Source organism: Durio zibethinus, chromosome 6 (assembly GCF_047325235.1).
Source record: "Durio zibethinus cultivar Kanyao isolate XHJ-2024 chromosome 6, ASM4732523v1, whole genome shotgun sequence".
NCBI classification, from domain to species: domain Eukaryota; kingdom Viridiplantae; phylum Streptophyta; class Magnoliopsida; order Malvales; family Malvaceae; genus Durio; species Durio zibethinus.
In genome coordinates, this window is record NC_143167.1 from 34,029,794 (window position 1) to 34,047,214 (window position 17,421).

The following is a 17,421-nucleotide window of genomic DNA, read 5'->3' on the forward strand; positions in this document are numbered from 1 at the left end:
TAGCCTTTTCAATAAAAAAAATGCATCAGTATTATTATAGCTAGTGATAAATGAATGCATGTTGCACGTACATATGTGAATTCTGCTTCAATGAAACTGAAAAATTAAGAGAAAGCTGATATTAATTTCTCAACAGACGATACATTGCAGCAGTCAAATTTCTTTATTGAATTAATACCCCTAAATATGTACATTGCTAATGAATCTAAACTTGGAAGACTCATCATCCTTGATGGAGAAACTGTTACAAGTCCAATCAATACAGTTTGCTACAGGATCATCCCTTGAAAACTATGTAAGCTTGATCTTGTACAAAATTTATTTGGTGAGGAATACAACCTATAGAAGTCCTATAAAAAAGCTTAAAAGAATGGAATGTACAAGTTAGATGGCCTGACTTGGTCAGTTATAAGATAAGAATTTTAAAGGTGAAGCAAAGCTCCTTGATGACCAGTATAAGAATCGATGAGATGAATATTACTTATTACTATGGGTGAAGAGATGGTGTTTGGGTATTTCTTTTATTTGTTACCACTTCTATCACAGCTTCATCATGGGATGGAACTCTCAGGCTAGATTTCATGATGTCATAAACTGTAAAACCAATTGCCACAGATGGTACAACCTGGAGTAGACACACAAAGATTAATTTATCGAGAAATTATTGATAAAAAGCATGCAAACGGGAAGGGCATTTTCATACCTTCAGGTAGTTGATGCTCAACCCCGAAAATAACTGCTTCCAGCCTTGATTTTTAGCAATCATAATAAGTGTTTCCATTGTTCCTTTCAACTCAGGACTGTTGGATGCCAAGAGCCTTTGGACCTAACAAGACAATTCTCTTTCATTACATTAAAATTCCTGGTTTGATCACTTTTGAATTGATAGATTTGGATCCAAGGAGTAAAATACCTGCATTTGCCTCCTCACAACATCAAGAGGATATGTGAAAGTTTGGCCCAACAGACCAGCTACAGATCCACATACTAGATTCACCATTATATTTTTCTTCTGCTCAACAGGGACATGGCGTTTCATCTCCTCGTAGAAGTAAAACTTCAAACCAGCATATGGGAAGATTCCATAAAGTGATGGAGCTGAAAAAAATTCTCAGATATTAATAGGAAAACCCCACAAGAATGAAACCACCAAAACAAAAGTTAACAGCAGCATGATTAGTTTTGAATTCATACCCACACCACGATAAAGACCTCTGAGCCCTGACCCTTTGTAAGTCTTTGAAAAGCAATCAAGAATTCCTCTATAAATTTTTTCTGTATTAACTACCCCTTTCACATTAATCTTTGTTGGACCAACAACCTGCACTAGCGAATACAACTTGGTTGGAGAAACATAAAGAGCTCAGAAGATGTAGCTCAAAGGAAAGGAGCCAAACCCAGCGAGTGTCAATGCTGACTGCCCCAGCACTCCACCAAATTTCCCTGCACCTCCTCAACACCTCGAGATTTATATTCAACTATTTACCTGATAAGCTAATTTAGTCCGAACCAAATCAAGAGGATAAGTAAAAAGCACAGCAGTTCCTCCAGCAAATGATCCAGCCACAAGATCAAGTACAGGGCCTCTACCAATGTCAGGAAAACCTTTGATGATCCATCGACGGTACTGTTCGTAAGCCATATAATGAAGTGCTGCATAGGGAACAATTCGAGCAACACTAGCACCATTTCCTCTATAGACATCCCATAAACAAAGTAAGCAACGGAAGATAACTTTCAGAACAACCTTAACATAAAGGATAATAATAGGACATCTACCTGTAGAAACCCATGATGCCTTCTGTCTTTGCAATCTTTTTAAAGGATCCAAAGAGGCCTACGCTGTGAAATTCTGCTCTTCTAGTCTGAAAAAGAATAATGAATTAGTAGTTCCTTCTGCTAATGCATGATGAATCTTCAAACGTTGCAGGTCCCTGGCAGCTGGCGGCACAATACTGAAAGCTAAATTCTTTCATTAATAAACTATTTGTTTACAATGACGATATCATTTTGTTATTCCAAAATATTGGGAAAGATCTCCTAATTCTAGTTAGGCATTGATGTTCAAGACTATTAGAAAGACCTCATCTTTGGCGAAAAAATAAACAATCCCAAAACCCATAAAATCTTCACCAACAGAACTTCATTGCATTAACAGATAAGTCATTCTAAGTTCAGCTATGGTAAAAACAAGTCAGTTTAAGCACGAAACTCAACTATGGATGCAAACCCATTAGAACAAAATCAAATAACGATATCATAGCAAATAAGAACCCAAGAATCCAACAAATACAACCATGTCAAAGAGTAAAGAGATAGAAGAAAAAGAAGAAAGAACCAAGAAATCAAATAAAAGTGTCAAACACCGAAAAAGAAAAGCCCAACTTTACCTGAAACAAAATCTTGACACGCTCAAGTGGGGCAACAACGGTCTTTGCAAGGCCCCCAGCAACACCTCCAGCAACTAACTCCTTTGCAAACAAAGGCATGGATTCTATGATCCCATCAAAGAACATGCCCATCTCTCTTTCTTCTACCTTCTTTGTCATTTCAACTACGGCTCGAAGCCCCAGATGGAGAGAAAAAGAGATATATTTCTTGTAAAAAGATTATTAGTTATTAAAGAACAGCATAGTAAGGAAGGGAAAGAGAGAAGGAGAGCTGGGGTCAGTATTGGATCGGAAAACTGTGTTTTTTATATGTTTTGGACAACTGACAAGTCAGAGCCTTGGAGGAGTACACACCTTGGCTCCTTGGTAGATACCCGTTGTGCAAGTGAAGGGAAGCTAATTGGCTCACGAGTTTGGTGGACCTGCTTTCAGCTCGATCTCATGCTGGAATGGTACTGGCTTTATAGCCTTTTGTTGATCAAGAATCTTGTAATCTTGACCCTGAGGATTTCTTTTTTTTGGTTTCTCATTGATTCCAACTTGTCAGAAAAAGTTTGCTCCGGTGGCCAATGGGCAGTGGTGAGCGTGGAATGAAAAATTGAGTCTCGTGTCGTGTTGGCCCGTTCTCCTGGTTTTGTTCTTTTTTATTGCCATTTTGTTTTTTCTACGATCAATAAAGCAGCTGAAATTGACAATCAAAAGATTTATGAGGTAATAAAAATAAAATACAGTTTTTCCTCGTTTGTTAAAAATATTATGATTTTATGAATTTTATCCCAAACTCTGCATCCAAACAAAAGTTTTGTTGTGGACTTGTAGTAATACAATTGAATACTCAAACCATTCAAAGTTGGCTCCTGCACGCCGCATCTGTTTTTGTTGTTTGAATAATTGAAAATTGTTCAAGTCACAGAAAATAGATGAGACTATATAGCCGATTAAAAGTTGAAGTTATAGCTTCCATCTTCCTCCTCCATGCATCAATCAAACCCAACCCCTCAGCACAATTTTGTACTTTGACGAACCTGGAGACTCCCATGCTGAGGTCACTCGCTTGAAGTCAACACTCCATAATAAGGTATTGGCCACCTTCAACTCATGGAATTGGTTCATCCCATCAATCCCCTTATGACAGCGCTACCCAACCCTTCTCCCCCAACCCAAAATAATATATATATATATATAGATATAGATATTCATTTACATAACAGAATCATGACCATAAAATTGACAGGAGAGAGAAAGCCTGAAACAAAGGAAACAAGTGGCAATAATCAAGGGGAGTTCATCTCCATTATTGGTTTTTCGTCATCATCATAGATAAATCCCACTCCCTTTTAAAATATACATACACAGTTAAATGACACCTTTATGACTGACTACAAAAGAATGAAGGCATGTTAAAACCCTCCCTATACTTCATTTTCTTCCTTTGTATCTACAGCCCCCCTCCTACCCATCTGCTTCTACCCTTCTTATATATTTTCATTTTCCGAAGGGCAAAAAGAACCAAAAAATTTTATAAAAAAAATTAACAAAATAAATCCAATCTTTCTCAACCCCTCCTATCAAACTTCAAGAGAAACACGGGTCTTTATAGGTTTTAGCTTCAAACCCATGCTTTCCGGAGAGAGAAGCTCCGGTGAGATGCAAGATGGACTTAACGGGCTCCTCGGGCTGTCACTCAACTGGCATGGCCTATACAACCCATATCCCATGAAGAAGTATTCCATAGGTATCAACATTGCATGTGGCTGTTCTTCTGTCACCATTGATCCACAAGCCTGGACCTGCAGTAACAATGCATCCTCCCCCTATTACGCATGATTTGGCACTCTTATTTAAGCATACAAAACAGTAATCACTGAAAACAGCAATAAACAGAGCAGTTTACCAATATTAGTACAAAAAGGCTATTAATAAAATTATGCCCCACAGCCCCAAAGGAGTATGGGAATCTTTCTTATCATCCAACAGGCTGGCTGGCCCACGTCTAATGGTTTTTTGAGAGTAGATGAGAGAGACCAGATGATACTTGCAAATTATTTTGCAACATTGACCCGGTCAAAAAGGAGTAACTAATAATGTAGATAACATAGACTTTGTAGAATAGTTAAGTATCATTCAACATCGTATTACCAAATCAAACACCGTAATCCCTGTCACATAAAATAGGTAATTCCCAAAACTATGTACTATTTACCTCAACCAAGGCACTAAATCTTCTGTCCAACTTAGATGTCATGTGGAGGGCCTCAGAATGAAAAGGTGAGTTATCCCCAACAAATATTAAGGTTCGACATCTGAGCCTCTTCAGCCCACTGGTAAGATCAGGTCTCCTGCAGGATGGTGAAACAAATTTTTGAGCACTGGAAAATTCCTTATTTAATGTAATAAAGAGAAGTAATATGCAAAAACAAGAAGTTACAATACCAAAGTAGTCACAATATTTTGTGTTGTACCTATTAATTGCTTGAAGAAATTGCATCACATTGGATCCATGCCTCTCATCCAGCAACTAAGAAAACAAACATGCCATAGGAATAAGTCATGTCAGCTTTCAAAAATTCAATGTTTAAAAGGGGGTGAAAAAGCAACAGAAAGAGAATCCAAATCCAGCATAAAGGAAAGAAGAAAAAACTAAAAGAAATAAGAAAAAGAATTAACTTGTCTGCATGCTTGAACTATATCCGACTCAGGAACTTCTGCATTACCACGAACTTCCTGTTACAATTTATAGACATCTCATCATTCCTACACAATAAGTGAGGATATAACAAAAAGAAACTTAAAAGATAGATTAATAGGATGGAAATACTAGGTACCTTGCTAAAGTAACGTTGAAGCAAAAACTCTTTAAGCAGTCCACACATTCCATAAAAATATAACAAATTTGACATCACCTACACATTTAGAGTCATTTTAGTTATATGTTAGAAATTTATGCACAAAGGATGTTTGTTAACCAACAATCTTAGGAAGGAACCTTGTTATAAAACCATTCAGTCCAAGTGGGTGCTCTGCAAATGGGGGATATAAGTATCAAACCAAGAACACGTTCTCTGTATTTCATCTGCAATGCAAAAGCTTTGTGAATGAACTAACATCAAAACATTTAAACAATACTACTCAAAGGATTCATTAGGAAACCTACAGCAAATAGAGTAAGAATGTAAGCACCCGCCGTCACTCCCATGCACATCACTGCACCAAGCCTGATGGCATCAGAAACAAAGTTAACACAGAATATCAACTATGAAATTGTTAACAAAGACATCTGCTGCTCTTAACGGGAAAAGAAACCCCTTAAAGTCAGTTGGTAGCATCAGCTAAGAAAGAGTCTCGTAAAAATAGTCTAAAAATGTATTAGCAATAAGATTACCCAAAAAAGTTGAGAATCTCAAGGATCTGATCAGCTAAGTCATCAACACAATGTGCAGAAGCACTTGCACAAATTGGAGCAGCTCCTAACTGCAACAACTCTTGTGAAAAAGCCAGACATGGAACGATGTGAATAATAGAATCCAATAATTGATTCAGTATGTTACCAGGAGATAAAATAGTCCATATACAACAGAAATAAAGCAAATAGACATATGCCAACCAATTTACAGACCTCATGCCCAGGAGGACTAATATGGTAAATGCAGAAGTTGTGGAGCAGTAAGGAGGTCGCTTCTGGACAAAAGAACAATCCTTGGAAACAAGACACATCTGAAGAAAATTACAGAAGTAAGGAACAATGCAAATGCTAGAAAGCTTATTTGGAGATATACGCCAACTAAGAGAAACAAATGCTTCCTAACAAATTTTTCCCACATGTAAATGTGCAAGAATAGACACATTGATTCAGTTAACAACAAAAACCATGAATAAAATAGCACGTATATTTCAGGACTGGCAAAAGGAGAATACTCTCTGAATTTAGTATAACAAATACAATTTTATATAACTGAGGAAGAAAAGAAAGAGGCTATGGCATCTAACAGCATTATACTTACGATTCAAAGCCAAATCAGGATATGTAATTAGTGCTGGCTTGTCTTGGTCCCCATAAACTATAACAGACACAGAACCACAGCACGTTCGTACATGATGTTCCTAAAAGATGTTTACAGGAGCACAGATTATAAACAGATATAAGATGCATACCAATCAACATGGAAAGAGTTAAGCATTCCAAGCAATCATAGAATAGATGCATTTGAAACTTTAAGTACCATAATGTTTTCTAACTATGTAAGAAGTTTTTCAATGAGAACAGCTTTCAGTTATGTAAGATAAATCATTTGTTTGATGTGACCCTTAAAAAAAGGAAAAAAAGAAAAGAAACACCTAAATATTCTAAATAAAATTAGTATTCATCAAAAGCACTTCCCATGTGCACTCACCCCTTTTAGCGAAATCCAACTTAACATAACTTTGCAAAAGAAAAAAAAAAAAAGATAAATCAAATGAGTATTTCTTGATATCAATCATTGCATTCTTCAAATGAGAAGACAGTCTAAAAGGGGAGCATGGAATCTCTCATATTAAAAGAAGACATTGACATTAGGTTGATGTAAAGAAAAAATTGTAAACTTACAGCTAGACAAGTTTAATATAATAAAATAAAAGTGAAACAAGGAAAAAGGTAGAGCCAAGGTTTCTTCAAAGAACTGCAAAGACACGTTGAATAATCCCGAGGAATGAATAGTTGGAACAATCCATTATCCAACTTCTTTTGCCATTAGAAGGAACAAACCAAGAAGGAAAGAATCTCCAACCGATAAAAAATGAAAAGTGAAAGCAGATAAATCCAACGGCAGTAGCAACAACAAATAACATTAGAGAATTACACAAGATCGGCAAAACAATCAAATACCCATTCCACATAGAGCTGTAAATAACGCCAAATATAACTTTGTAATTCTGAAACCAGAACTATTACAGCACATTTTAACACTTTAAAAGCACAAATTTGATGCAAAATAGGATGCCCCATTTACCATAATAGAGATAAAAAGACAAAGAAGGTTGAGAAAAAACGAAGAAACGATTGCTTTATATGTACAAAATAAAGGGAAAAGGAAAGTTGAAACCAGATATGGAAAGTCTACCCAGCTTACCGAATATGTAAAATAAAATAACATATATTACATAAAAAAAAAATGCAAACTTGAGCAAATAAGGAATTCATAGATCGAGGGATACCCATTTCAATAAATTCAATTGAATTCCGAATCAACCCAATATCCCCTCATTTTCAAAACAAAACGAAAAATGGGTTCTGTTCCTATAAAACTAAAAACCCAATTCAGCAATCAAAATGCAGAACAATAATAATATGAAAACCAAAAATGAAAAAGAGGATTGAAAAATAATGCAAAATGAAAATGTTAAGAAAAAATGGGGAAGGACCTTTCCACCAAGATAAATCTTTTCTGTATCAAGAGGAATGGAATCGTTTGACTCAGCCATGGCTGTGGCTCTTTCTCTGTTATCTTCAAACAAAGAAAGAAAAGTCTTTTTTTTTTTTTTTCAGAACAATAACAGCTTTTCTCTTTCTTGTTTCTTCCTTCTTCTTCTTAATTAGAGAAATATAAGCCTCGGGCTTTGATGGCTTATAAATCAAGCGATTGTTTCTCTCTTCGAAAGCGCTCCCTCACTCGCTCTCGCTCTGTTTTTTGTTTTTCTAACCAGCGGTGAAGCTCCCCCGACGCTTTTTGGGAAACCAATGGATTTGCTTCATTTAATCCCTGACTCTGGTCAAATCTTAACCCTCGGACAAGTTTTGTCCTAAAATGCGAAAGCTCTTAAAACGACACCGTTAAGTACCTGCGGAAGAAGCGGATGTAACAAAATGGGCTCGGTTGTCGGGGAACTTTTTTTTTTAATAATTAGGGAGCATGGGGATTGATGGCCATACTGATTGGCGCCGTAGTGATGTGTACGTCCTTCATTGGATGCTCTTTTTGTGGGTCCATTTCTTGATTTTTCTATTGCTTACTATTTTTTGACATGGATACATGGCCTTCGAAGTTACAATTTGGGGGGTTGCTTTGCCGTTCATCTGACTCAAATTGATTTAATCATGGCGTCTTTATCAATAATAATCATGTGTATGTTAATCATGATGCAGCATAAGATACTATACAGAAATTACAATTTGAAAATTTGAATAATAATCAAAGTACAAAGCAAAAGGCCATATGGCAATGAGTCACAATCACAAATGTGTGTCCACAAAAGATTTTGTTTGGACTTCTTGTCGGTCAAGTTTGTTTTTTCTTTTTCAATTTCCTCGCATTTTTTATAACCACCGCCACATAAAAATGTTGATTCATAAAATTAAAAATAATATATATGTAGGATTATATGATCTATCACATTCCATGACCAAATTGATGCCAAACTTTTTTTGGTCATTTTTGTTAATCTTCACCCTTTTCTATCATAGGAAAATAACTATGATGTTTCACTTTTTTTAATTAGTTTAACATTATTTGATTAAAATCAAAGATTGATGAACCAGGAGTTTATTTTACTTATTTTATATAATTATTTTTAAAAAATAATAATTTATATTTATATTTTAACACTTATAATTTTTTTTTAATTCTTGAATTGCAATAAAAATTGATTAACTTTATTTGGATTGATTTATTTTTGAAAACTACAAAATTAATGATAGTTATATTTATATTATGTAAATATTTAATTATTTTATTTGTACAAGTTTTTTTTTTCTATATAAGTTTATATTTTAAAAATATATAATTCTCTTCATTTTAAGATTTCATTTGAAAAGTTAATTATATGCTAAAACTCTAACTCTACCAATTTTTTCTCAAAAATCAACACGTGACAGCTCATTACTTAAGATTTTTCATTTTGTATATTTTTTTGTTGTGTATCTATATATATATATATATTATTTTCTAAGATTTTTCATTTTGTATATCTTTTTGTTGTGTGTATATATATGTTTTTTTTTCTTTTATGCCTCATTTTGTGTATTGGTTCAATTTCATAGTCATTTTTATTTATTCATACTTGATTTTTTGCTGTCTCAACCCATAATTTATCAGGTTAAATGGGTGAGATTCATTCTTTAATTAAAGTTTAGGGAGTGATTTTTTTTCATGTTTTAATTTACATTATTAAATAAGAAACCAAATCAGAAATCAAACCGAACCAATTTACATTGTTAATTAAATTTTTTATGTTAATGTGTGGTTGAGCTTTTAAGGCTAAAATTTACTTGTATCCAAGTGATTGATGCGTGGACTTGACAATGCCCAAATGCCCAACTGTAAGGATCAACAGACAACCACATTTCACATGAGTGGTTGTAACAGGGCAAATTCCAGATAAAATATTTGGCAAATGGATCCAGTGTGCATGAATAACAGTAATTGCCAGCATTTGTAATTTTCGCTTGAAATTTGGATTGGGTTTTGAATATATGGTGTGTCCTGATTTCTTGAATGCACACGTGGCATTCTCCTCCCCTAAGATTTTGCATTATCAATCAAACTTAATTAACCAACAGAAACTAAATCAGACAGTACATGCAAAATCTTTAAATGTTGGTGAAGAATCAAATCCATGACAATGAGAACCGATTTCAAACTTCAAACAACTTAGTTACGCTTGATTTTATTTGTTTACTTTTATATTCTCACTGAATTGGAGACTAAATGATTTTTTTTTTGTCTGATTTATACATTTTATAGGCTGATTTGCGCTAAATCTTCTAGGCCTAGGCTCAAAGGAGGTTCAACTTGATCATCCCAGGCCCAGCCAAAGGACATTTTATGGTCCAGGAAACAGAACAGCAATTCATGCAGAAGATGCTTAAACCAGAAAAAAGCTTTAAGTCTTGTATAAACCAATGGTGCTGGCGCTGACTCAGTAGAAAAACGGTTCTCTCACTTATATGATCCATTGTACAGATAACTAGATATAATACAGACGTAAATTTCATTCTACTAGATATATAGATGTTAATTTCATATACAGCTCGTCGAGAGCTTTTGGGGCGAAAATGGGCCATGAACACTGTGACAGCAGAATAAAAGTTCCCTAACTCACCTAAAGCTGAGTATAAGAAATTAGGATAATGTGGTTTTCATAGCTAAATCATTAAACATAGAAGCAGCACAAAGTTATATAATCAACAGTACTGTAGTCGGTAAGCGAAAGCTTCGGATGAGTTTAGATAGCTTAACACATAAACATTCTAGATAAAGGTTCAAATTATAAACTAAGAAACATTAACAAGATAACATGCTCAACTTCCGGTGCTCTTCTCACCCACTAGCTGAACGCCTCCATAAAATTTTCAAAGATCTACAACAACACAACCAATAAATTAAATTAATTGTAATTGTATATATATGTGAACATGGGCAGTGCCCTTAAATAAAAAATTTTCTGACCAATAGAACACACTCACCTGAACTTGCATTTTACTTCCTTATCTAAAACTAAATATAGGGTTAGTCTCTGTCGTTCCACCAAGATCATAAAGAAGTCCTAAACCTTGCCTTTATATTACTACTACTCTACAGCGGTAAAACCTCTAGCTAAAAATGGGTAGTCATTCATTAAGCTCATCAAAAGCCAGCACTTACCCTAGATAACTAGATATCCAAAACCTTTAAGTAAAGGTAACCCAATAAACAAAACATTACAGTCATGCAAAATATCAAACAACACACAAGCAATTCTCAACTGCAGATCAACAAACTCCCTAACATGAAAACACACTGTATATGGCAATCACAATTAAGTCATTCGTTAAAAAGTTCACAAATCCTTCATCATAGTAAGTAGTTGCTATTCACGACATATCTATAATTAAGCCAGTAAATGCAAATGATATATTTGTTCATCACAAAACAGATGAAGTGCACAACTGGGTTTAAATTTACGGAGTATTCCTTGTAGATAAGGATGACCAAACATATCCCTTAAACCAGTGTAATGTATGCTAACAATCGGATATTCAAGTAGAACATAAAATCGACAATTCATCAATAACCAAGTACGGATTTGTATTTTTTTTTAAAAGTAATTGCATTAATGAAAAACATTAGTACCTGGCCTGGTACCCTTTAGCCTACAAAAGATCACATCGATTGGTTCATCCTCTTTGTCCTTTGGAATACCGAACAAGACCAAAGCCTCAAAGATTTCAGTTTTGTCGCTACCATCATCAGCAGCTTTAGGAGTATCACTGCCATGCTCTGAAGCAATCTTATTCTTGGCAAGGAAGGTTATGTAGTACTTAATACCGCGAGCAGCCTGTTGCATGCACTTTTCCACTCGGACTACCTCATAGTTGGTTCCCTGAAAACATTAACAATATCGGTCAAAATTATATCACCGGAAAAAGATAAAGAAAACAAGAAAAAAAAAAAAAAAACCAAACTAACATGTTCTTCATTATATCGGCCGATCCCTGCCACGGAATAACGGAAGAGATATTCTGGCCCACCTTTACTCATATTCATGGGCGTAATTAGGTCGTTGTAATAAACCTCAGGAAAAGAAGGAACATCAAATCCCTACAAGGTAAACTTAATAAATATAGAATATATGTATATGAAACTTAAATTTTGCAGAAATAGGCTTACACCACTCTCTTTGAAAGCAGCTAAAAAGGCTTTTTGCTCCGCATCCGTCATCTCACGAAATTCCTCGCCTTCGCAAGTACCGGATTCGCTGCTTTCTTCCTCATCGGTATCTTCGTCAAAATGAGACAGAAAATAATCGTGTTCTTGTTCCTGTTTCTTCTCACTTGATGGTCGCTCCTCCGTAGTTGGTGGTTGCTCCTCCATGGGGAGAGGTGGAACGGAAGCCATGAGAATTGCAGAAGTTGGTTAGATCACGAATGAGACGGAACCCTAACCCTAAAATAACCGAGTCTGAGGGAGGGATAATAAATAGCACCTGATGTGCGTACAATTTCGAGATTAGATCTTAACCGTCCGTAGGTATGGACTCGGTCCCACCATTTTCTTAACGATCGAACCGTCATTGTCATCGCATCACGTGTCGTTCATTTTTATTTTTATTTCCTTTTTCTTGTCGGGCAAGTATTTTCTGTTTTCTCTAACAAATTCATTGATTTTTCGACAGGAAAGAAATTAGATTTTGACGCATTTAGTAGGTGAGTGAAAGAAAAAAAGTAATGAAACTAACGAAAAGAAAAAATAGTGTCACATCCATTGCTGCCGGTTATAGTTTACTTTTATTCTTTAGGGTTTCTGTAGGGAATAATTTATAGGCAATGTAATTTGTGTTGTTGAGTGATGTAAATAATGATTAGCATGATTTGATTTTTATATACTTATATTATTTAATAAATATATTTAATTTAAATTGTATTAAAGTTAAGTATATTTATTTTTAATTAATTAAATTTATAAATATCATAAATTAATGAATGATTAAATTTATAAATAATTAAATTTATTTATTTTGAATTTGATTCATAATTAATTAATAGTAAATATGAATTTAAATTTAAACTTTTAAATGACACAAAAAATAAAGTACATTTATCTATAATTAATTGAGTTTAAGAATATATAAATTTTTAAATTTCTAAATTCATGAATAATTAAAATATAAGTTAATGTGAAATTAAATATTATTAAGTAAACTTTGATGACATATAAAAAAACTGACATAGCAATTAAAAAATCTTAACGTGACAAAAATGAAACTGATATGATAATATCCATATGTCCAAAAATAAACAAGTTGAAACTATACGTGCGTTAGATCAGTGAGACATAGACTTGCTTATTTACATAAAAATCAAATATAAAATAAAAATAAGTAAACTAGATTGTATTCATGATATTGCTGTGAAAAGGGCTAGTTGAAAATCACGGCTCTCTAACACATGGAAATTCGAATATCGAACCAACTGTATTGAACGTAGATAGCATTTCCTTGTATTATTATTAGGTATTTTTCACTTTGTTAGCTAGGAAGGTTAGGGTTGCACTTTGCTCATGGATGAAACTCGGGGGGTCCGTGACCGTTGCCAGGGAACCATATTTGCAGGAAACTCGAACTCGTTTCATATATTCCCGATTCCCGAGTTCCCAAACCATTCTTTATGCCCGGATATTCTAACCTAAAAGATTATAATATTGACAGGATGCTTTTATTGATCCTTTCAGACGGACCTGAGCCTTTTTCGCTTTAATAATAAGTTTAGTTCTTTAACAAAGCAAAAACATTAGCACGCAAGGCTGGCTAATTGCAGATGAATTGATAGCCACTACAGCAATCAAATGATTAGAATATGAAGCTCCTCAAGAGCTTTTAGGAAGAATTAAAATAGGCCATAAACACTGAAACAATAAAATAGAAATTCCATACTTCACCTAAAGCTGAGTACAAGAAATTAGGATAATGGGATTTTCATGGCTAAATTATTAAACGTATAAGCAAAACAAAATTGGACCTAATCAAACACTATTATAGCCAATAATCGAAAGTTTTAGATGAGTTTAGAGTACATAACACATAAAATATTCTAGAAAGAGGTTCAAATTATAAACTAGCATGCTCAACTTACAATGCTCTTCACCACCGGCTAAATGCATCCATAAAATCTTCAAAGCTCTACATCAACACAACCAATAAAATTACTTGTAATTGTATTTATGTGAACATGGGCAGCACCTTAAAATAAAAAATTTTCTGACTAATAGAACACACTGATCTCCTGAACCAGCATTTTACTTGCATATCTAAAACTAAATATAGGGTTAGTCTCTGTGGTTCCACCCAAGAGTACACAGAAGTCCTAACCTTGCCTCTATATCACCACTTTACTTGCCTACTGCTGTAAAACGGCTAAAAATGGGTAGCCATTCATAAACTCACCAAAAGCCAGCGCTTACCCCAGCGAACTAGACATCCAAAACCTCAAGCAAATAGAACCCAATAAACAAAACATTACAGTCATTCATAAAATGAAACAAAATACAAGCAATTCTCAACTGGTGGAGCAACAAAGTACTCCCCAACATAAAAACACACTCTATGCGGCGATCACAATTAAGTCATTTATTAACCAGTCCACAAATCCTTCATTGTAGTAAGTACTGCCATTCACAACATCTCTATAATTAAGCCTGTACTAGATACAAATTAATGATATATTTGTTCATCATAAAACAGATGAAGTGCACAACTGGGTTTAAATTTACAGAGTATTCCTTGTAGATAAGGATTACCAATTACCAAACATATACCTTAACTTAAACTAGTCTAATGTATGCCAACAATGGGATCTTCATGTGGAACATAAATGCGACAATTCATCAACAACTAAGTATTATTTTTTAAAAAAAGTAATTGCATTAATGAAAAACATTAGTACCTGGCCTGGTGCCCTTTAGCCTACAAAAGATCACCTCGATTGGATCATCCTCTTTGTCTTCTGGAATTCCGAACAAGACCAAAGCCTCAAGGATTTCGGTTTTATCGCTCCTATTATCAGCAATCTTATTCTTAGCATGGAAGGTTATGTAGTACTTAATGGCGCGAGCAGCCTGTTGCATGCACTTTTCCACTCGGACTACCTCATATTTGGTTCCCCGAAAACATTAACAATATCATTCAAAATTACACCACCAGGAAAAAGATGGCGAAAACAAGAAAAGAAGAGAACCAACATGTTCTTCGTTATATCGGCCGATCCCTGCCACGGAATAACGGAAGAGATATTCTGGCCCACCTTTACTCATATTCATAGGCGTAATTAGGTCGTTGTAATAAACCCCAGGAAAAGAAGGAACATCAAATCCCTTCAAAAACCAAAAAAGGTAAAATGAATAAATATAGACCATATGTATATGAAACTTAAGTTTTGCAGAAATAGACTTACGCCACTCTCTTTGAAAGCAGCTAAAAAGCTTTTTCCTCCGCATCCGTCATCTCACGAAATTCCTCGCCTTTGCAAGTACAAGATTCGCTGCTTTCTTCCGCATCGCTCTCTTCGTCAAAATAAGACATAAAATAATCGTTTTCTTGTTCCTGTTTCTTCTCAGGTGGTGGTCGCTCCTCCGTAGTTGGTGGTTGTTCCTCCATGTGGATCGGTGGAGAGGAAGCCATGAGAAATACAGAGGTCAATTAGATCACGAATGCGATGGATATCTATCCAAACAAAATGATAAGGGGATTGAATACCTATAAAAGGATTATCTTATGAACTTAACATAACAAAAAGAGAATCGTGGACAAAGTATATATAGGTTCCAAAACCCTATTTTTTAAAAAATGGTTTCAACTACATTAATAATAAAATTTTCATCAATTCAAATTCTTTTTTAATGAAAATGTGTTTTTATTTCATAAAAAATCACTTGAACAATCATATATTTGATTGAAATTATAAATCAAGTTTTGCAATATATCCTTTCACCTAAAATTTATCTTAAAATCAATCATTATGTAGTATTTTTTACAATTTTAAATACAATTTTAATTTTCTATGTTGCATTAAGTCTAAAACATATTCACAACGTGATTGATAATCCTTTCCTATAATTTCATACACATTATTTTTCTAATCTTTAAATTTTCAATTTAGTCTCTCTAACCATTAAAATTTAAACAAATTTGAATACTTTAAAGACTCATTTCTTGAAAGTATAGCAAGAATTAAAGTTTGAAGTTGATATTGATATATTTAATTTGGACTTCCACGTGGGAAGAAGTGTACATGTAGATGTTATTTTTTTAATAATATGGATATGCTAATTATTTATTAGTTTAATTAAAAATAATTTGTTAATGATATAATTTAAAGGAAATTATCTTTATGATTATCTAACATTTGAGAATTTTTTGTTTTGGTTACTCAATTATAAATGATAATATTTTATTCACCTCTAAGTTTTTGGCATAATTATATACCATTTAACCAAGGTGTGGACTGTGGTGACGTTGAATGCTTGGCTCTTAGTATCTTTTAACAGTTCGGGTAAAAATAAATAAATAAATATTGACCAAAAGTTAAGTTTTTAAAATAAAAAATTTTGAGAAAAAAAATTTATTGATATAATATATCAGCTTGAATTATTATTTATTTTTCATAGGATTACCGAGAAAGCACAGTGCACTTAATGCTTTTGTATGAGTTTGAGTGTGACGATTTTAGAAAGGAATCATAAATTTTTATGTAAATATTTATATTATTTTTAATTTATAAAATTATTTTATAAGATAAAATCATAAAATATAATAAATAAAAAATAATAATATTTCATAAGTTAATGTAAGTCGTAATATTTAATATCAAAACTAATTTTGAGATAATATGTCACGAAAGATGAAAAATTTTTTGTTGGAATGAAAAAAATATCATAATCCTAAAAATGAGTTATAAATCTTATATCTTAAATATAAATGTTCACATTATTTTTAACTTATAAAATTTTTTTATAAAATTTAATTAATCAAAACTAATAATATTTCTTAAATTAATGTAAACCTAGTAACTGAGGTAGCGTTTCGGCAGAAAAGCTCAATTTCTAAGACATTAGAACTTGTTTCAGTAATCCCAATTGATTTCCCTCCATCTTTTAACTTTTTAGCAGGTCCAAGTGTACGAAGAAAAAAGTTGTCGTCATAGGGTTAAACGTTGTTGCATGTAAAAGGAAAGCCATTTGAATTTCGATTTTTGAAACTTTGCAGTCATTTTGATGTACAGTGCTGTAAAAGTTGTGTGCTTGTTTGCCCTAAACAATAATCACAGGGAGATTCTGTAAATCAAAACATGGTGAAGAAGCAGGACGGTTACACAGAAGCACTGCTCACTACTCCTCAGTCAACTTTTGCAGCCTTCGCTCTGTTGAAAATTCGGCGAGGACTTTTCTTGTCCGCCAAGATTAAAACGTTTGTTTTTTATGCAGCCAGCAGGGCTTGGCATTGCATCTTGGAATTTGATCTTTGCATTTATTGTCTGAAAAAAGGAAACGAGAGAGAGTTTTAGCGTTCCCAAATAGAAGGTCCA

At 33.8% G+C, this 17,421-nt stretch overlaps 3 protein-coding genes across 5 annotated transcripts; all 3 read right to left on the minus strand.

The window, feature by feature from the left end:
* Nucleotides 1-91: 91 nt before the first annotated feature.
* On the minus strand, nucleotides 92-2,997 carry LOC111286200 (mitochondrial carrier protein CoAc2-like). 3 transcript variants are annotated; one of them, XM_022876037.2, is made up of 7 exons: nucleotides 2,391-2,997; nucleotides 1,780-1,865; nucleotides 1,487-1,694; nucleotides 1,195-1,321; nucleotides 914-1,098; nucleotides 704-826; nucleotides 92-625 (listed from the first exon to the last, which is right to left on the minus strand). In XM_022876037.2, exons 1-7 carry the CDS (start codon nucleotides 2,547-2,549, stop codon nucleotides 488-490), a joined length of 1,026 nt encoding a protein of 341 aa, XP_022731772.2. In that variant the 5' UTR covers nucleotides 2,550-2,997; the 3' UTR covers nucleotides 92-487. The 3 variants fall into 3 exon arrangements, with proteins under 3 accessions (XP_022731772.2, XP_089619313.1, XP_089619312.1); XM_089763187.1 differs by having other exon boundaries at nucleotides 1,780-1,955; nucleotides 2,391-2,669; XM_089763186.1 differs by lacking the exon at nucleotides 92-625 and having other exon boundaries at nucleotides 698-826.
* Nucleotides 2,998-3,595: 598 nt separating this feature from the next.
* Nucleotides 3,596-8,095, minus strand: LOC111286199 (protein NDL1-like). Its single transcript, XM_022876036.2, has 11 exons — nucleotides 7,791-8,095; nucleotides 6,392-6,491; nucleotides 6,007-6,104; nucleotides 5,773-5,861; nucleotides 5,545-5,605; nucleotides 5,377-5,463; nucleotides 5,216-5,293; nucleotides 5,058-5,114; nucleotides 4,853-4,908; nucleotides 4,594-4,729; nucleotides 3,596-4,180 (listed from the first exon to the last, which is right to left on the minus strand). Exons 1-11 carry the CDS (start codon nucleotides 7,848-7,850, stop codon nucleotides 3,959-3,961), a joined length of 1,044 nt encoding a protein of 347 aa, XP_022731771.1. The 5' UTR covers nucleotides 7,851-8,095; the 3' UTR covers nucleotides 3,596-3,958.
* Nucleotides 8,096-10,419: 2,324 nt separating this feature from the next.
* On the minus strand, nucleotides 10,420-12,349 carry LOC111286148 (uncharacterized). Its single transcript, XM_022875970.2, has 4 exons — nucleotides 12,014-12,349; nucleotides 11,813-11,944; nucleotides 11,477-11,726; nucleotides 10,420-10,724 (listed from the first exon to the last, which is right to left on the minus strand). Exons 1-4 carry the CDS (start codon nucleotides 12,239-12,241, stop codon nucleotides 10,717-10,719), a joined length of 618 nt encoding a protein of 205 aa, XP_022731705.2. The 5' UTR covers nucleotides 12,242-12,349; the 3' UTR covers nucleotides 10,420-10,716.
* Between the last annotated feature and the right edge of the window lie 5,072 nt (nucleotides 12,350-17,421).

Coding starts and splice junctions, on each gene's coding strand:
- LOC111286200 (XM_022876037.2), bottom strand. CDS start 2,549: ATGACAAAGAAGGTAGAAGAAAGAGAGATGGGCATGTTCTTTGATGGG. Junction 1,866..2,390: donor GTGTCAAGATTTTGTTTCAG/GTAAAGTTGGGC, acceptor ATTCTTTTTCAG/ACTAGAAGAGCAGAATTTCA. Junction 827..913: donor TTGTGAGGAGGCAAATGCAG/GTATTTTACTCC, acceptor TTGTCTTGTTAG/GTCCAAAGGCTCTTGGCATC.
- LOC111286148 (XM_022875970.2), bottom strand. CDS start 12,241: ATGGCTTCCGTTCCACCTCTCCCCATGGAGGAGCAACCACCAACTACG. Junction 11,945..12,013: donor CTGCTTTCAAAGAGAGTGGT/GTAAGCCTATTT, acceptor TTTACCTTGTAG/GGATTTGATGTTCCTTCTTT. Junction 11,727..11,812: donor GCCGATATAATGAAGAACAT/GTTAGTTTGGTT, acceptor TAATGTTTTCAG/GGAACCAACTATGAGGTAGT.
- LOC111286199 (XM_022876036.2), bottom strand. CDS start 7,850: ATGGCTGAGTCAAACGATTCCATTCCTCTTGATACAGAAAAGATTTAT. Junction 5,606..5,772: donor GAGATTCTCAACTTTTTTGG/GTAATCTTATTG, acceptor TGATGCCATCAG/GCTTGGTGCAGTGATGTGCA. Junction 5,115..5,215: donor TTCAACGTTACTTTAGCAAG/GTACCTAGTATT, acceptor AAATTGTAACAG/GAAGTTCGTGGTAATGCAGA.